Here is a 17,217-nt window from a genome sequence, read left to right on the forward strand (position 1 = left end):
TCATGCCAGTCTCGCTTAGTTTTGGATACCACTTTCTTTAACAAACTGCCAAGAGTTTTGTTAAAGGCTTCGGCTAATCCATTTGCTGGGGCATTGTACATAGAAGAATTGTACTGTTTGAATGCAAATTTCTCGCACAACTCTGTCGTCAACCTATTCTGAAACGGTTTGCCATTATCGGTTATGATATATCGAGGGACACCATACCGATAGATCAAGTGAGTTCGGATAAAATTGACCACCGTCTCTTTCTTTACTTCCCTAAGAGGCACAGTTTCTGCCCATTTTAAGAAGTAATCAGTTGCAGCCAAGATGTACAAATGGCCACCAGATGATTTTGGTAATGGTCCTATTGCGTCAAGCCCCCATGCATCAAAAGGCCAAGAAGCTACAGTTGGGTGTAGAGGTTCTGGTGGTTGAGGGATGAAGTTTGCATGATATTGACAAGCTTCGCACTTCTTAGCATACTCCATGGAATCTTGCACCATCGTAGGCCAATAGTAACCCATTCGCTTGATCCTGTAGTGTAACTTAGGACCTGATTGGTGTGCACCACATATTCCAGAATGAGCTTCTTCTAAGGCTTGTTTAGCCTCTTCCTCTCCTAAGCAACGGAGAAACAAACCATCAAATGAACGGCGGAAGAGAGTTTCTTTATAATAGATGAATCGAGTAGCCCTTCGCCGAACTTCAGTCTTATGGCGTACATCATCTGGGAGTCTTCCATGTTGAAGGTACTCAATGAGCGTTTGTCGCCAATCTTCCTTTTCGACAAGGCATACAGAAATGACGTTGGCCTGCTTTTCTTCTTTTTCTTCTTCAATCACGGAAGGCACCACCCACCTTTGGGAAACAGCAACTTTGGCAGTCTCTTCTTGGGATAATGCTAAGGTGGTAGCCAGATTAGCTAAAGCATCAGCCTGTCTATTCTCCTTCCTCGGTATATGCTCCAATGTAATTGCCTCAAACTTTGCGAGCAACTTCTTCGCATATTTGCAATAAGGGACAAGGTCCTCTTTCTTGACATCATACTGCTCCAAGGTTTGGTTGATAATTAATTTGGAATCCCCAAAGACTTCGAGATGCGATATGCCAATTTCAATGGCCATTTGTAGACCAATGATCAATGCTTGATATTCGGCTACATTGTTGGAGCAAAGTTCACTTAATGAGAACGAATATAGAAGTATTTGTCGTTGTGGAGAAAAAAAACACTACACCTGCCCCCGCTCCTTCTTGACGTGCAGCCCCATCGAAAAACATCATCCATGGTGGCATTACTTCAATGTAAAACACATCCTCGTCTGGAAAATCATCAGAGAACTCCCAATCAGATGGAACTGGGTGATCAGCTAAGAAATCTGCCAATACTTGTCCTTTGATGGCTTTTTGCGGAACATATGTAAGGTCGTATTGTTGCAGCAAGACTACCCATCGAGCTATGCGACCCGAAACCACTGGCCTGGAGAGGACATATTTAACCGGATCCACTTTTGCTATCAAACGGACCGTATGTGCTTGCATGTAATGTTCCAGTTTGTCTACGGCAAAGAAAAGAGCGAGACACATCTTTTCAATAGGAGAATAATTTAATTCAGCTCCATTGAGAGTCCGACTCAAATAATAAAGGGCTCTTTCTTTCCCTTCTTTATTTTCTTGTGCTATAAGAGCACCTAGAGACCTTTCTTGTGCCGCGATGTACAACACCAAAGGCTTTCCCGGGATAGGAGCACCTAAAACTGGAGGATTAAGCAAGTATCTTTTGATGCGCGCAAAAGCATTGCTGCAAGCCTCATCCCATTGAAAGTGTGCATCCTTTTTCATTAATCTATTGAAAGGTTGACATCGACCTGCCAAGTTTGAAATGAATCGTCGTATGTAAGCTAGTTTTCCTTGCAAGCCTCTAAGTTCTCGCAGGTTCTTAGGCTCTGGCATTTTCTGGATGGCTTCAATTTCGGACTGGTCAATTTCAATACCGCGGTGCCTAACAACGAAACCAAGAAATTTCCCGGATGTTACACCGAAAGCGCATTTGCGAGGGTTCATTTTAAGCTGATACTTTCTTAAGCGGTTGAACACAGATCGCAAATCTACCAGATGGTCTTCCCTCCTTTTTGATTTAACCACCAGATCATCGACATAACACTCCACGTACTTATGAAGTACATTATCAAAGATCTTTTGCATGGCTCGTTGATAAGTAGCACCAGCGTTCTTTAATCCAAAAGGCATTACTTTGTAACAGTAAATACCTTTAGGGGTACGAAAAGCTGTGAACTCTTCATCCTTAGGATTCATTCGAATTTGGTTGTAACCAGAAGAGCCATCCATGAAAGATAAGGCTTCATGACCAGTAGTGGCGTCAACCATGATCTCAGTGATAGGCAACGAAAAATCATCCTTGGGACATGCATTGTTCAGATCACGGAAGTCAACGCACACTCAGATTTGTCCATTCTTCTTTTTGACAGGGACGATATTAGCGATCCACTCCGGATACTGTACTTCACGGATGAAGCCTGCCTCAATTAGCTTATTGACCTCAGTTTCTATTTGAGGGATACGCTCCGGCCGAAAGCGTCTTTGAGCTTGTTTTACTGGGTGCACGCCCTTCTTTACTGCCAAATGATGTAAAGCAATACTTGGATTGAGCCCAGGCATTTCTTTGTAAGTCCAAGCAAACACATCTTTATATTCTACCAGAGCCGGAGGTATCCTTCTTCTTCTGCAGGAGTGAGAAGGGCACTGATGAAAGTTGGTCGAGGTTCTTCAGTAGTTCCTAAATTGATCTCTTTAAGTTCATCAACTGTAGCCTGTACTTCATCCTCCAAGGCCAGGGGAGCTTCATCGACCTCATTCTTTGCGGCTTCATCATCTGACAGTGTATCTTCTTCTACTGTAATGTGAAACGAGGATGATACTTCTTCATTTTGCTCATTGTGGGCGAGTGACTGACTTGTGTGTACAATCGTTTGCCTTTTGACTTTGAGAGCTCCTTCAGTGCTGATATCCAAGATAAAGTTACGCTTTATGCGTGAAGGAATACTACTACGTATCTCATCATTAGCTTTCTCCTCCTTTTGGTCCTCAGAGTTTATTAAACTTTCAGAGCAAGTATCAATGGGCCTTTTTGTTGCCCCCAATCGATTAAAGACTGATCCACACGCAAGAGTGTCCCGACTTTGCATTAAACAAGCCGTATTCAACCTGTCGAACACTGTAATTCGTGACGATGAAGCTTTAATGCGATCGAATACTGAGATGCGTGATGAAGAGTGATTTTTTCTTTGATTTGGGCTTTCATCAACCTCTGCTGTTATGTATTGGGAACTTGAAGCATTGCTTCTTTTATTGATCCATATTTGAGCCGGTGGTTCTGGAGTATAACCTATTCCGGTCTTTGGGATAGGAATTTCATGCCCTTCAAGTCGCATTTTCCCTTGCGTTTTACTAAGACCGTGCATCTTTTCTCCGGTAGCTTTTGGAATTAGTTTCCCTAGGCCGCTTTGTTTTGAGAAATCGTAGCCTGCTTTGGCTAATAGCCTATATGCCTTTGGGTCAAACCATTCTTTCGTCCGTTTACTTGGTAGAACACCATGCTCTGTCAGACTTTGTGAAGACTTCACGAATCCATTTAGTGGCTTTGAGGGCAAAGGATTTGTGGATGAAGTTAAAGGCATTACATGATTTTCTTTCAACATGGCTACATCCTTCATTGTAAGCTTTGTAGGAGGCCTTTGCATGTCCATTGTAGATTGAAGGCATTCCGTGAATGGTGATTGTCCGTTTTTGCGGCGTGACAATGGTACATAACGGAGGAATGGAGGGTTATTGGAAGGCGTAGAGCTTTCATCTGCTTTCTCTGAATTGCTAGTAGACTCACTAGACTGGTTATTCCCATGTCGTGGATCTTCCTTTGAGGAAGGAACATCATTTCTAGTGATGAATTTAACATGCTTCTTTTCACCCTGCTTGCTTTTCATGGACGGGACTTCAACTGGGAGAACTTCATTAGGGATATCATCTTCTACATAAAACTTCGCGTCAGCAAAGTGAGCTTCAGTTTCAGAAAAAGGCTTCAAGTCGGCATCTACTTTCTTTATTCCACCTTGAAGATACTTGAAACATTGGTGCAAAGTTGACGGCACTATTCCATTCCCATGGATCCATGGACGTCCTAACAACATGTTGTAGGTTGTCTTGGCATCAATGACATGGAACAAAACATTGCTTGTCAATTCTCCAATAATTAACTCCAAGTGTATCATGCCGATGGCACGTTGTCCTCCTTGGTTAAAACCTTGTATGACCAAGCGACTGTGTGATAATTCCTCCATAGCAAGACCAAGTCATCTCATTGTCATTTTTGGTAGTATATTAATAGCTGAACCTCCATCAACGAGAATGCGGTCAATCTTTTGTTCACGAGCATAACCAGAGACATAAAGTGGACGATTGTGAGGCTTAGGGCCTAACAATAGATCCTCGTCAGTGAAAGTCAAGTCTGGAGAGCAAGCGAAACATTCTTGTGTTTGTTGAAGTGTATTGGTACAAGGAGTGTAAATCTTTGGCTCTTCAAGAGCTTGGATGATCCCTTCTTTCGGTGAGGTGGAGGATTGTGAGGGTTCCACTTTATCAACCTGAGTTTTGAGTTGTTCTAAAGGCGACAAAGTCTCATTTGAACTACCATGGTCAACACCTTTCTGTTTTTCATCAACCTCACAACGAGAGACCGTGTGAACAGCCTCCGCTGACTTGTTTTGAAAGAATTTTATGGGGAAAAATTCTTCCAATGTGACAAGACTTCGAAATTTTTGGGTTTGTGCCGAATCATCGCACATTTCCGTTCTTAGTCTTTCTTTCCTTTTATCATTCTTTCTTTTTGACTGCGGCTGAATTTGGTTTTGTGCTCTTCTGGACTCTTGGGTGATCAAATGAAGAGGGAATACTCGTCTCTTCTTCCATCTCTTACGAGTAACCAACGTCCAACCCTCTTCCTCATCCATTGTTGACTTTTTATCATCATTTGAATTATAATCAGAAGCTTTTTGTGAGAGTTGAACTTGAACAGGTTCCAAAGAACCAAATCGGATGAACGTGGTATTCACCCTCTGCTTAGTAGTTGGAGACATGCAACTAGGCGACTCGCAAGCAAATGTTACAAGGTTTGACTGAGCAACATCACCAATATCTAAGTCGATTTTCCTTTCCTTGGCTAGCTTCATGATGAGTTCTTTAAGAACAAAGCATTTTTGGATCGGATGACTTATGATGCGATGATACTTACAATAGTTCGGGTCATCAACCTTTCCTGCTTCTTCCGGTCGTTTGCATTCTGGCAATTCAATTAATTTCAAGTTGAGCAGTTGTTCTAGCATTTCGGGTATATCAGCGTCAAGGAAAGGATACACCTTTTGTCCCATTCCTTGAGTGATGAGCGACGCGTCTCACGTCGTTGACCTCCCTCGGGCCTCTTCTCGTTAGCCTTTACATTTCCTGTTGAAATTTTGACTGGGGCAGGGTTGACATTCATAGAGTGTTTGACATTACTTTTTGTATTCCTGTCATTTCTCCTTATTTCTCGCCTTTCTTTCTTTTCTTCAGGTACGGGAGGTTTCACATTTTCATGGCAAGAGATACTCAATTCCATGTCATGCGCACGAGTTGCCAATTCTTCGAATGTTCGGGGCTTTACCCCTTGTAGGATGTACAGAAGTCCCCAATGCATGCCTTGGATGCACATTTCTACAGCAGATATTTCAGACAGTCTATCCTTACAATCTAAACTCAAAGAATGCCACCGATTGATGTACTCAACAACGGGTTCGTCTTTCCACTGCTTAGTATTGGTAAGCTCCATCATGCTTACCGTACGGCGCGTGCTGTAAAACCGGTTAAGGAACTCCCTTTCCAACTGATCCCAACTATCAATTGACTCAGGTTCCAAATCTGTATACCAATCAAAGGCATTCCCTTTCAGAGAACGAACAAACTGCTTTACAAAGAGGCCTCCTCGAGTCCCTGCGTTCTCACAGGTTTCTACAAAGTGCGCAACGTGTTGCTTAGGGTTTCCCTTGCCATCGAATTGCAAGAACTTGGGGGGTTGATACTCATTTGGCATTCTCATATCGTCAATGCGCTTCGTATAAGGTTTTGAATATATGAGAGAATGTGTAGAAGAACCTCCATATTGTGCTCGTATGGTGTTTGTTATCATGTCCTGCAGTTGTTGGACAGATATCGAGGCCATTGAGGTGGAATGTCCTTGTTGAGAAGTGCCTTCACCTCCTTTTCCCTTATCACCCTTAGCGTTTTCTCCCTTCAAGGTAAAGCCAGGAGGGTGCTCAAGGTCTGGATTTGATTCACCCGAATCTTGGACTTCCAGTTTGTTCATCAGGGTTGCAATTTGGACGTCCTTATCTTCAAGTGCTTTTGTGAGAAAGGTGACCCTTTGTTCCATTTCAGCCATTTTTTCTTCCATAGTAGAGGTGTTGGTCATCATTACTGGCATGACCTCTACATATGATGGAGAAAACGATGAGACAGGATGAGTTAAAGGCATTTTGTTCCTTAGGCTTCTCATCACGGGTGAAGAGTTGATAGAAAAGGTCTTTGTTGAGGATGATTCATCATTGATCTCAAGATCCTTCGAGACAGATGAATCCTTAGCAGTGGCTTTCCTTTTTGCAAGAAAGTCTAGAGAGATGATATTATGAAGCTTGCTTTCCTTGGTTGATTGGGGTTGCGGTTGATCAAGAGCTTTGGATCGACTACGAGTGATTGGGCCAACATAATCATCCGCAATGGAAGCATCCATCACCGATTTTTGAGCATTCTTGTTAGAAGCCATCGAAGCTAGTAGCAGATCAAATTTCTTTTCTTTTGAAGGAGAAAGAGATGAGAAGAAGAGATGTCCCACCGGGCGTGCCAGAATTTGTAGAAGACTAAATTTCTTAGTTCGAAATAAATCAAACAAGTAAAATAGTTTCACAAATATGAATTTGTATTGATAAATGTGTGGTACAATTCTCTGTAATTACAAAAGAGTGATCCTCTGATTCGATCTCCTTGAAAGATTTATTGATTGGAATTGTGGTAATGTGATTTTGATTTGAACATAAGATATTCTTCAATTTGGCTGAGGAATGGATCGAAGATCTTTAAAATGGAATTACAATGAATCTCTGGCTATGAGCTTGTTAGAAATTCTTTGTTCTTCGTGTTCTTCGCGTTCTTCGTGTGTTCTTCGTGTTCTTCGTGTGTTCTTCGTGTTTGAAGGTTTGTGGTGGAAGTTCTTCGGTGCTTTAGAGGCTTGATTCCGTAGAGCTTCGTTGATTTATGGTTTGTTGAGGTTTCTGGAGGCTTTTGAGCTTGATTCCAGTGAATTTTGAGATTTAGGAATATGATTTGGATGATTCCTCTTCGATTGTTCTTCTTATTTGAAGGTTTGTGGTGGAAGTTCTTCGAGGCTTTGGAGGCTTGAATCCGTAGAGCTTCACCAATTTGTGGTTTGTTGAGGTTTCTGGAGGCTTTTGAGCTTGATTCCAGTGGACTTTGAGATTTGGACGAGTAGTTTGGATGATTTTGCTTCGAATGTTGTTTGTATTCGAGGTTGAAGTTCTTGAAATTCTTGGAGGCTTCGGGGTTTGATTCCGGCAGAGCTTCTAGATTTCTGAACTCAAGATCTCCTTTTCCTTCTCTGTCTTGTCTGTCTCCTCTTAAATGTCTTAGGAAGGCTTCTATTTATAGGAGTTTAGGGGTAGGTGAGCGACACGTGGCGGAGTCTGATTGGTGACACTTGTCACAGCTTGATTGGTCCGCTTATGTCATCGCTTACACGTGCTGATTGCTTGTGTCATCGCTTACACGTGCGAAGCTGCTTGTGTCATTGCTTACACCTGCGGAGCTGCTTGTGTCATTGCTTACACCTGCTGATGCAGTTTCATGCCTTTATTTCAATGACACTTGGCAAATTTCTATTGGTTTCTAAATAGTGATGGCAAAACCTAGCAGCAGTACGTGGCGCCTTGTAATTGGCTGTATTTTGTGGACTTGGTAGTATGATGTGTCAGCTTGTGATAGGTCGGGAATTTTCCCTCTCTACAGCCACGTTAGCATTTAATATGCCAATAATACACGCCATTTGCCACATCAGCAATTTCTATTAAATGAGTAACGGTAAAGATCAAAATGGAACACGTTAATTGATTTAGAAACTAAAAGTGGTGAAATGAAAATATGAGGGCCAAAATAAAAATGACCCCAAAATATAGGGGCCAAAGTGCATTTACTCCTTGCTTGTTTCATAATTTTTTACTCTCAAATCTTTCTCTAACCGACTCACTTTTTCAGTTTCTTCTCTTATTCGTAGTCTTTCTCATTCTCTGAACTCGGTGAAGGTCAATCTTCTTCCACGTTTTGGTCTTGACTCTTGCTTAGCATGCGCTAATTTGTCAATCTCCTATCTCTCACGGCTACATCAACACCTATATCGACATTAGTTGTCATTGCATTTTGCCTTCAACCTTGACAAATTTTATTTTATTTCATAACACCCATAATTGTGAGTTTGTTTCTCTACACACACACATTCTACTTTGATAGCAAAAGGAGTGAGAATTTATGTAAAAAGAAACTATAGCAAGAAGCTTCAATTGCTCATATATTTTTATTACTAGTCGCTAACCATGCAATATATGGAAAAATTCAAAAAAAATATTTCAAGAATTTATTTATTTATGTATATCATATTATCATCTTCCTCTAGACTGATGAAAGCTACTGAACTAATATCTTTGAAGACCTACAATATCAAACCTCCCACAAGCAACCAATAACCAAGCGCTCACTCAACAATGAAAATCCAGAGTAAAAGAAACTGATATCAATAGAAAATGGCAAAAAATAGAGATAAATATGTGTTCAAACTGACCTGTACTACGTCTACTTCTTAATTGTTATAATATCTTGCCTGATTAGATAGAAGCGTCTTGATGAATATGGCACTTTAGTGAAGGATATGACGATTGATAAATAACAAATATTATTTCCTTTTTATAATAGTGACATCTCAACTCTCCTCTATTGAAATTTTCCTTCATTCAATTGCATCTGAAATCACAAGGGTTACAAGATGTAAAAAATTCTATTGGATGCGAAATATAATCAAAGCATTGAAACAAACTGTTATTCAAAATTTAAACTTCTGAATTGTGAACCAAGGCACATCAATTCTGAATCTGTATATGGAATTTGCTATTGCGTTGTCTAATGCTTCTAAATAGGAATTGTTATCAATCTTAATTTCTCTTCCTTCTGATTCTATTTCTTTCTTCTGGTTTAGTGTAAAGAAGAGAGTGTAGGCCCCGGCAACAGAGGCAGCATTAGGGTTAAGGGTTCAGATGAAAGACAATAGGTTATTAAGGTTAAGGTTTGGTTAAAGAGTCAGGATGTTTCTTTTTCAAACCAAAAAAAAAAAACTTAAATAAATAAAAAATATTGGTGATGATGTAGAAAATTGTGGAGCTTTTAAAACTTATGTAGCAAAATATTAGCGAGTCAACAACTAGTCAAAATAGTCAAAGACATCGGTTTTATAGTATATATAAATATATAGATTATTCTCTTTTTTTTCAATATGTATAAATTTTGGTTAGTAATATGTATTCCATAAAAGTCATTAAAAAAAAAACTATTACATAAATTCACTATCTAGAAAAATGCATTAAATATGTCAATATTTCTTTTATAAAATGTGTATAATATGTGTTTAGTGTAAATTATTTCTATAAGATATTAGTGTCTTTTCAAAATCTTTTTAAACTTATTTTAAATAATTGGGCGAAATAAATATTGTCCAGTGCAACCCATACATGATTCCACCATGATTATGTCTTTTTGGGTAAAATTTAAAAATCAACTTATTGTGTTAAATTCGTTTCATATTCACATTCTATACACTACAATATGGTAAAAATCATGTATTATTAACTCTTTTTTTTTTGTTTTTTTGGAAAATTTTCATTTCTTTGTTATGTGAAAAAAGATATACAAGTCATACCCAGTTGATCCAACCTATCAAAAATATGTTAAGGGCTATAATTTCACAATTTGTTTGTCAACCTATTTTTGGTTCAAATCAGATTTGACATGAACCCGATTAGATCGAACCTAAACCTGACTAACCCAACTTGTTTGCTAGGTCTACTTCACACACACTCATTTCACTTTCTTTTTTTCTTTTTCTTTTGTTTTTTACGCTCACATTCTTTCTCTACTAAGATCTTTATATGATTTTAGACATCACACACAATCTGGAAGTAAGTTTTCTATATTAAACAAAACCCTATTGCTACAAGAAAATTAAACCCAAAAAGAATGCAAAACCTTGAATTTGATACCAAAATTAATAAATAAATAACCTATTAAAACCTAAACCTTAAAAATAAATAGTAACACTAAAAGAACCCTAGACACCGAAAGCAATAAACCCTAAAAGAATCATAAATCTAAACCCTAAACCCTAGTGTTACAAAAAAATAATAAACTCTAAGATATCATACACCCTAAAAACTATAAATCATAGATAAATAAACCCTAAACCCTAAATTCTAGTGCCTAAGAGTATTAAATCTTACAATACCTTAAACCCTAAAAATCCATAAATCCTATATCATGCCCTACAACCCAATAAACAGTAAACCCTTTAAAAAAAAAAAAATGGTGACCTTTAAAGAACTGTAAACTTGTGGTTTTGAGAAACCTTTTGTTTAAGAGTTCGTTGGGTTTGGGCCTTGAGGAATTCTTTTTTTTTTGGGAGACCTCAAGAACCCACTAGCCCAAAGCTAACGACCCCCCATATTTCTAATGTAGTGTGGTAAAGCCCAAGGGAGACAGTCAATGACACTGGACCTATAGAAGAGAGATTGAGAAAAAAAGGGTATCGAGTAAGAGAAAACAAAAACAGGAGAGGAAAAAAAAAAAAAAAAAAAAGGAAAAAGAAAATGTACATGAGAAATACACCTTGTATAGACTATACTATAGTATAGTTGCTTGCCACATGAGTGAAAATGAACAAATAAGGATGGAGATTTGAGGGTAGAAATTCAAACTTTTAATATTTCAAAGACTTCCAAGACTCCACAAGTATAAGTGCTTGTAGGGTGTGGGGGACAGGGGACGAGATTCAAGTCTCCAGGAGGGAGTTTCACACACATATACACTTAGATTAAATTATAGTAAAAATTATATCTTGTATCAAAAAAAAAAAAAAAAAGACTTCCAAGACTCAAAGCATGATTTACCAAACAAGTTTTAATGAAAACCAAGGTAGAACTGTTTAGAGCTGTGATCATTAATGTAATCAAAATAATTTTTATAGTATTATTATATCAAAAAATAATAAGAGTGATAAATAAGGTTAATTACAATTATTCACCCTAGAACTATAAAGATATTTGCAATGTGCACCCAAAACTTCCAAATTCTAAAATCAACCCACAATTTGAGAAAATTTAAAATGCTCAACACACCATCCAAATTAGTGTCTAAATTAACACATTAATGGATGATACTGTCCATCGTAAACTATGAGGACATTTGAAATCAATTTTCCTTTGATAATTTGGACACTAAATTGGATTAGGGGCACATAGTGCAAATTAATCTCAAACTAGGACGTGGATTGTCAAATTTCATAGTTAAGGACATACATTGCAAATAACCCCATATTTTATGATCAATGTTTGCAATTAAGCCAGATAATAATTGTTAACAGGTTGTATGGACTTCATAAAACCCTATATTGAACAGTGATATGCACACACATTGCACTACGCAATTTGCGCAGTAATTGGAGGACTTCTCCGGTCATGTACTAAACAATAAATTACAAATATCTCATTAGTAAATTACAGTGTTCTTTTTGGAACATATGGCATAGCATACAAATACACTGATGTTTACAGCTCATGATCAGGTAAAGATTAAACTAGAGCACCTCACAACACATACTTACTGCCAAGACCTTTCAGAACTATATCAGGCATCCAGTGAAAGGGTGCTTTCACACGGTCAAGTCCTACAAAAACAAAGGAAAACTTATATAAGAATCTTTCTGGACTCCTATTTGCTTAAAAAGTAAATACTTGCGGGGAAGAGAAAATTGCAGTCCATCAAGATACAAAAGTAAATATTCCTTTATAAAAGTTTCCAGAGAATTAAATGTGAGAAAGGCATTTTTCATGCAACAATAAGATCCAAAAATAGAAGGTTAAAGAAAGTACAAGCACAGGATACAGAGTTAGCACAGCAAGTTATTTTTCTTTTCTCTTGTTAATCCAACTTCAAGGCTGGAACTCTAAGCAGCAAAAATGCGAGCACTAGCATCTTTAGCTTGCTTTCAGCCAGGAACTTACAGATGCTAGGAGCTCTGCCTTGCTTAGGGCTTATTTGGATGCATCCTTTTCCTTTAGCTTTTTAGCTTATTCACTTATATACAAATTTTTAAAACCTCACTTTTTCTAGATATAATTATATGTTTTAACTTTCAGCAAATAATCTTTCAACAAAAAGCTACCTCCAAACAGTTTTGAGTCTTAGGAGCCCTCATCCTTCAATTCTATTAGGCACAAATATAGCAACACAACACAAGATAGCATAATGCAAATGGTTAACCAATCCATAAGCTACAAATTTTCAAAAATATATGTACATAATAAATGCATAGATGAATAAACATGTTGATATTAGCTTGAAAAGATATTAACATTCAGATCCACACTGGTGAAATCTGTATTTTAGGGGTGGTCTTGATAATTACTATCAACAGGAGGTGATTATAGATTGCCATGACCACTGAACTCATAAATCAGATTACAGGTAACATTGCTATAGAATTTCAAGAAACAAAATATTAAAAAAGATCTTACCCAATGAAACATATGCTGGCAAACTGACATAACGGGGACAAGAGCTTTTTGAAGAGACCATGTCATTTAGACGGCTCGATCCAACCACACAGTCCCGAGGCTGTAATAACATCAAGCTTTTAAGAATGTTGAAATCTTTTAAATAAGTTTGGAAGTTCAAATCACATTCTTTTTAGACAGCAAGGATAGCCTGTTAACTGAAATACCATGCTAGATCCTGAATTCTCTACAGCACCCATTGAAATACTACCAACCAACAGTCTCTGCTTTTTTAGTAAGTCAGAAGATATATTAATTTAAAAATGTAAGGTTGATTTTATTTTTTAAAATAATCAATCAATCAAATGTAGAGATGAAAACAATAAATCAAGACGGCGGCCAATGTCTATTGGTGTCTGATCTGGAGACACTAAATAACATGAAATCTTCTTTGGTTTAGTTCAATTCAGCACAGGATCTTTTTTCAGTAGCATTGAAGAAGCTAACCTTGAAATCCTTATAGAAGCATAAATGAAGTTCCTCCACGGAGCCTTTTGAGCACACCAGCTTCGGAGTCGCATGGAAAGCATTCTCAATGGCAGAAACAATACCTCCAAGAGGATACTTTTCAGTATTAGACGGAATGTATCCAGCATCTTCCAGAACTTGCTGTATAAGAAAATACAAATGATAAATCACCAAAACAAGATCCATGGTGAAAACAATCTATACATTACACAACGGAGGAAGCAATTTATATGTGAAATGTCATGTTTAAAATAAATTTAAAAAAAAAAAAATTCTAGGATTAATCCTATTATACTTTCTGTGTACTAGAATAACCTCCTCATTTCCATTAAAAATACACACACACACACACACACGCACACACTTATTGAAGAAAAAAAGTGTGAGAGAGAAGGCTGTATGGAACACTATAATAGAAAAAATGGAAAGACACCTTACAGGCTGGAAGAGACTTTTACCTTTCCATGGCAGGTAGAATTAATTTAATTAAGAGCACGTTATCAAATTTACCTACATATAACCTATCCCCATGGGGGTAGCTTGTCGCATTGAGAAATTATATCAGGATTTCTAGCAGTGTGAAGTACAGGATGAATTTAAGTTTCATTTGGATAACTGGGGAAAAAATTGTGAACTACTTTAGGTGTGTGTGTGTGTGTTGGTGGTGTGTGGGGGGGGGGGGGGGGTGGTGGGGGAAGGAGAGGCATTAGGAACTTAGTCTTGTTTACCAAGGAAATGGCTTTGGCATAATGCCTTGGAGAGAGAAGCCTTATGGAGACTAGTGGTGGATAAAAAACATGGTGCCATTGGGGTTGTGTTCTAATATGGTTATTGGCCAAATGTTGTTAGTATATGGAAGAATATGGTTTCACTGCATTAGCATTGAGGTGAGGGTGGGCTCAAGTTTCAAGTTCTGGCATGACTCTTGGTGTGGCAGGCAATTGTTGAAGGCCAGTTTTGTGAGAATAACGCAAGACAGGGAATTGGAGTCCATAGTATGTTTTATAAACATAATTTAGGCAAGTAAAGTTGGAAGAAGTTGAGTGGATAAATTATGTTGGAATCTATCTAAAAGAAACATGTTAGAAGTTAAATCATACTACATAATGTTAGTATTTCAGCTAGAAGAGAACATGGAAGACAAAGTCCCAACTAAAGTGGCATTTTTCCTAAGGAAAGCAGCTTTAGGGAGAATTTTAGCTATAGATAATCTCAGAAAACAGCATAAATTGTTGTAGATTGAAATTTATGTGGATAGCAATAGTAGATAGGGGAACAAATACATAGGTAAGCTAGATAATGTACTTTATACTAACGAATCATTCTTGCAGAATTTTTCTCCTTTTAGGAGTATATGCCTAGTGTAAAAAGCATGATAGACTTTAGGTTGATGTAAATAATATTCAGTTTACAGAAAACGTACTGTGACATTATATTTGAAATAGACACTGAGGCCCGTTAAAAAGTAATTGTATTCATCTCGGATTACTGGAAAGGAACACGTCCCATGCTTCTCTGCAAATATAAATTCAGATGAGAATGAGAAGACATTAACAAGAGGGAGAATCAAAATACTTCTTTTGCTTCATCATACATGCAAGTTCAATAGACCTCCCATAATGACCACATAGTTTGAAATCCAATCTCATTTCAATGGTAAACATGTGATAAGAAACTTAGCCCACATGCAAAGGCAACTTTCAATAGTTTACTGATCTTAATCAAGTCAATCTGTTTTGACTGACACTACTCTGAACAAAATCTCTCTCTCTCCCTCTCTCTCTCTCTCTCTCTCTCTCTCTCTCTTTTCTTCGCTTATCTCATCCTTGGGGAACAAAAACCATTATTAACATTGAATGACGTGAAGATTTACCCATGAAAAATGTAAGGAAAAAAGATAGTTGACATCATAAACCAGCCAAACATGACATGTCATAAAACAGAATACAATCATCAGTATAGATACATTAAACAAGCAAACAATGTGCTTTCCTACAGCTCAGATGTCATTTTTTGCAGTGAGGGATTCTAGTCAAACTTAAATTCGACTCTCCTAATAGGCAAAGAAAATCAAAAGATAAAAAATGGAGATTCTTAAATTTACAAATTTCAGATTCCAAGAATTTCAATAAATTCCAAGGACTAATAGAGGGTAAGATTCATAGCACCTTCCTCATCTCGCCTCAAAAAAAAAAAATAGGAGTAAACAATAAACTTTAGATATCCAATAAATCATGTGAGTGAGCAAAGGTTGCAGATCATTACCCCACTGCCATTGTATATCACCCATTTCAGCCATCCCCAAGAGCATAAGAATGAATAACTGTTAGTCCATATTGTGTAAAGGGAAGATTAAACAAAAAAAAAACTAAGTGAACATAAGATGAGGACCTCATGTGCCCAGAATGATCCTTTTCCACCATGGCAGGTTGATGGTGAACCACAACTTAAAGAAGGCCAATACTTCTCAAGATCATCATGCAATGTCGAAATCTACAAATTAAATGGCAATTGCACTTATCATGATTAAAAAAAAAAATACTCTCCTTTTGGAGACAAAAAAGAGGTTTCTGATTTACCAATGAAATTAGAAGTCCTAAAACTACTAATACAAGTAAGCGAGTTGTTATAAATATGCTCAACGTTCAATTCAATGTACATGAAAAACTCAAACAGTTCAAAGCCTCACCTCTTTTACAACCTTAAATCAAACCCTAGTCATTCTTTGGACCCTAACCTTAATTCTTCCAAAGTTGTAAAGTAAACCCTAGATTTTTCAACTTCAACTTCTCTTGAACCTAACCTAAGCCCACCAAAAGCACACACATACATAGTTTTTCCGTAATTTCGGTCACAGAAAGAATGCATGTTAAATGTACCAGTTTTTCGGTCATAAAAAGTAGGTTTCTAGTTTACCAACGAAATTATAAGTCCCAAAAGTACTAAATATGCTCAACATTTAAATCAATGTACTTGAAAAATTCAAACAATTCAATAAAGGGAGTTATAATTGTTCAACTTCTTCTCCTTATCTCATTAATTTTTCTTTGCTCATTGGTACCCACAATCATCATACTTTGGACCCTAAAACCTAACCTAAGCTCACAAAGCAAAATGTAGATAGCAGTATTCCCTAATTTGTATGTACCAGTTTTTCGTCGAAATTGGATCTGGTACAACAGGCAGGCCAGGATCCATCATTGTAGTCAGGCCAAAGTCCATCTATCATACAAATACAAAGCATATATGACTACATATCTATGATCAGAAAATTTATAATAAGAGATTTATGTATAAAAAAAAAAATCAAAATTAATCTGCGATTGCTTTATACTCACGGATTGTGAATTCAGTGGGAGCGTTGGAGCTGAAACAGTAGAAGTAGAAATACAAGATGATATATTCGAATTCGAATTCAAAAATTAGAGAGAGAGAGAGAGAGAGAGAGAGAGAGAATATAATACCGGCGGCAGCAGGCGTTGGAGGAACAGCAATAGCGTGTACGCTGACAGAAGGTGCCTGGCCATTGCAGTGCCAAAGCAAAATAATCGAACTCTCTCTGCGTCTGCGTCTGCGTCTGCTCAATCGCAGAAGCTGAAACTGAAACCACTACACACACGAGGAGGAGAATCGTTTTGAATTGCACAGAGACGGAGAGAGAAGAACACGCCATTTTCATTTTTGATTTTGCAAACCAACCAAGATTCTCTCTCCCCCTCTTGCTTCTTCCTCCTATTCCTATGTGCTAAACTATATATATTTATATTTACTCTTTATCTGT

General features: G+C 37.6%; 1 protein-coding gene across 1 annotated transcript; it reads right to left on the minus strand.

Moving 5' to 3' along the window:
• Positions 1-11,826: 11,826 nt before the first annotated feature.
• On the minus strand, positions 11,827-17,217 carry LOC142619699 (ribonuclease 2). Its single transcript, XM_075792927.1, has 9 exons — positions 16,901-17,217; positions 16,775-16,803; positions 16,585-16,658; positions 15,828-15,929; positions 15,702-15,705; positions 14,860-14,951; positions 13,416-13,577; positions 12,930-13,029; positions 11,827-12,079 (listed from the first exon to the last, which is right to left on the minus strand). The coding sequence occupies exons 1-9, from the start codon at positions 17,113-17,115 to the stop codon at positions 12,000-12,002; spliced, it is 858 nt and encodes a 285-aa protein (XP_075649042.1). The 5' UTR covers positions 17,116-17,217; the 3' UTR covers positions 11,827-11,999.

Source organism: Castanea sativa, chromosome 12 (genome assembly GCF_040712315.1).
Source record: "Castanea sativa cultivar Marrone di Chiusa Pesio chromosome 12, ASM4071231v1".
In the NCBI taxonomy this organism is placed as follows: Eukaryota; Viridiplantae; Streptophyta; class Magnoliopsida; order Fagales; family Fagaceae; genus Castanea; species Castanea sativa.

Coding starts and splice junctions, on each gene's coding strand:
- LOC142619699 (XM_075792927.1), bottom strand. CDS start 17,115: ATGAAAATGGCGTGTTCTTCTCTCTCCGTCTCTGTGCAATTCAAAACG. Junction 16,659..16,774: donor TCCCACTGAATTCACAATCC/GTGAGTATAAAG, acceptor TTTGTATGATAG/ATGGACTTTGGCCTGACTAC. Junction 13,030..13,415: donor GCTTCTATAAGGATTTCAAG/GTTAGCTTCTTC, acceptor ATGTTATTACAG/CCTCGGGACTGTGTGGTTGG.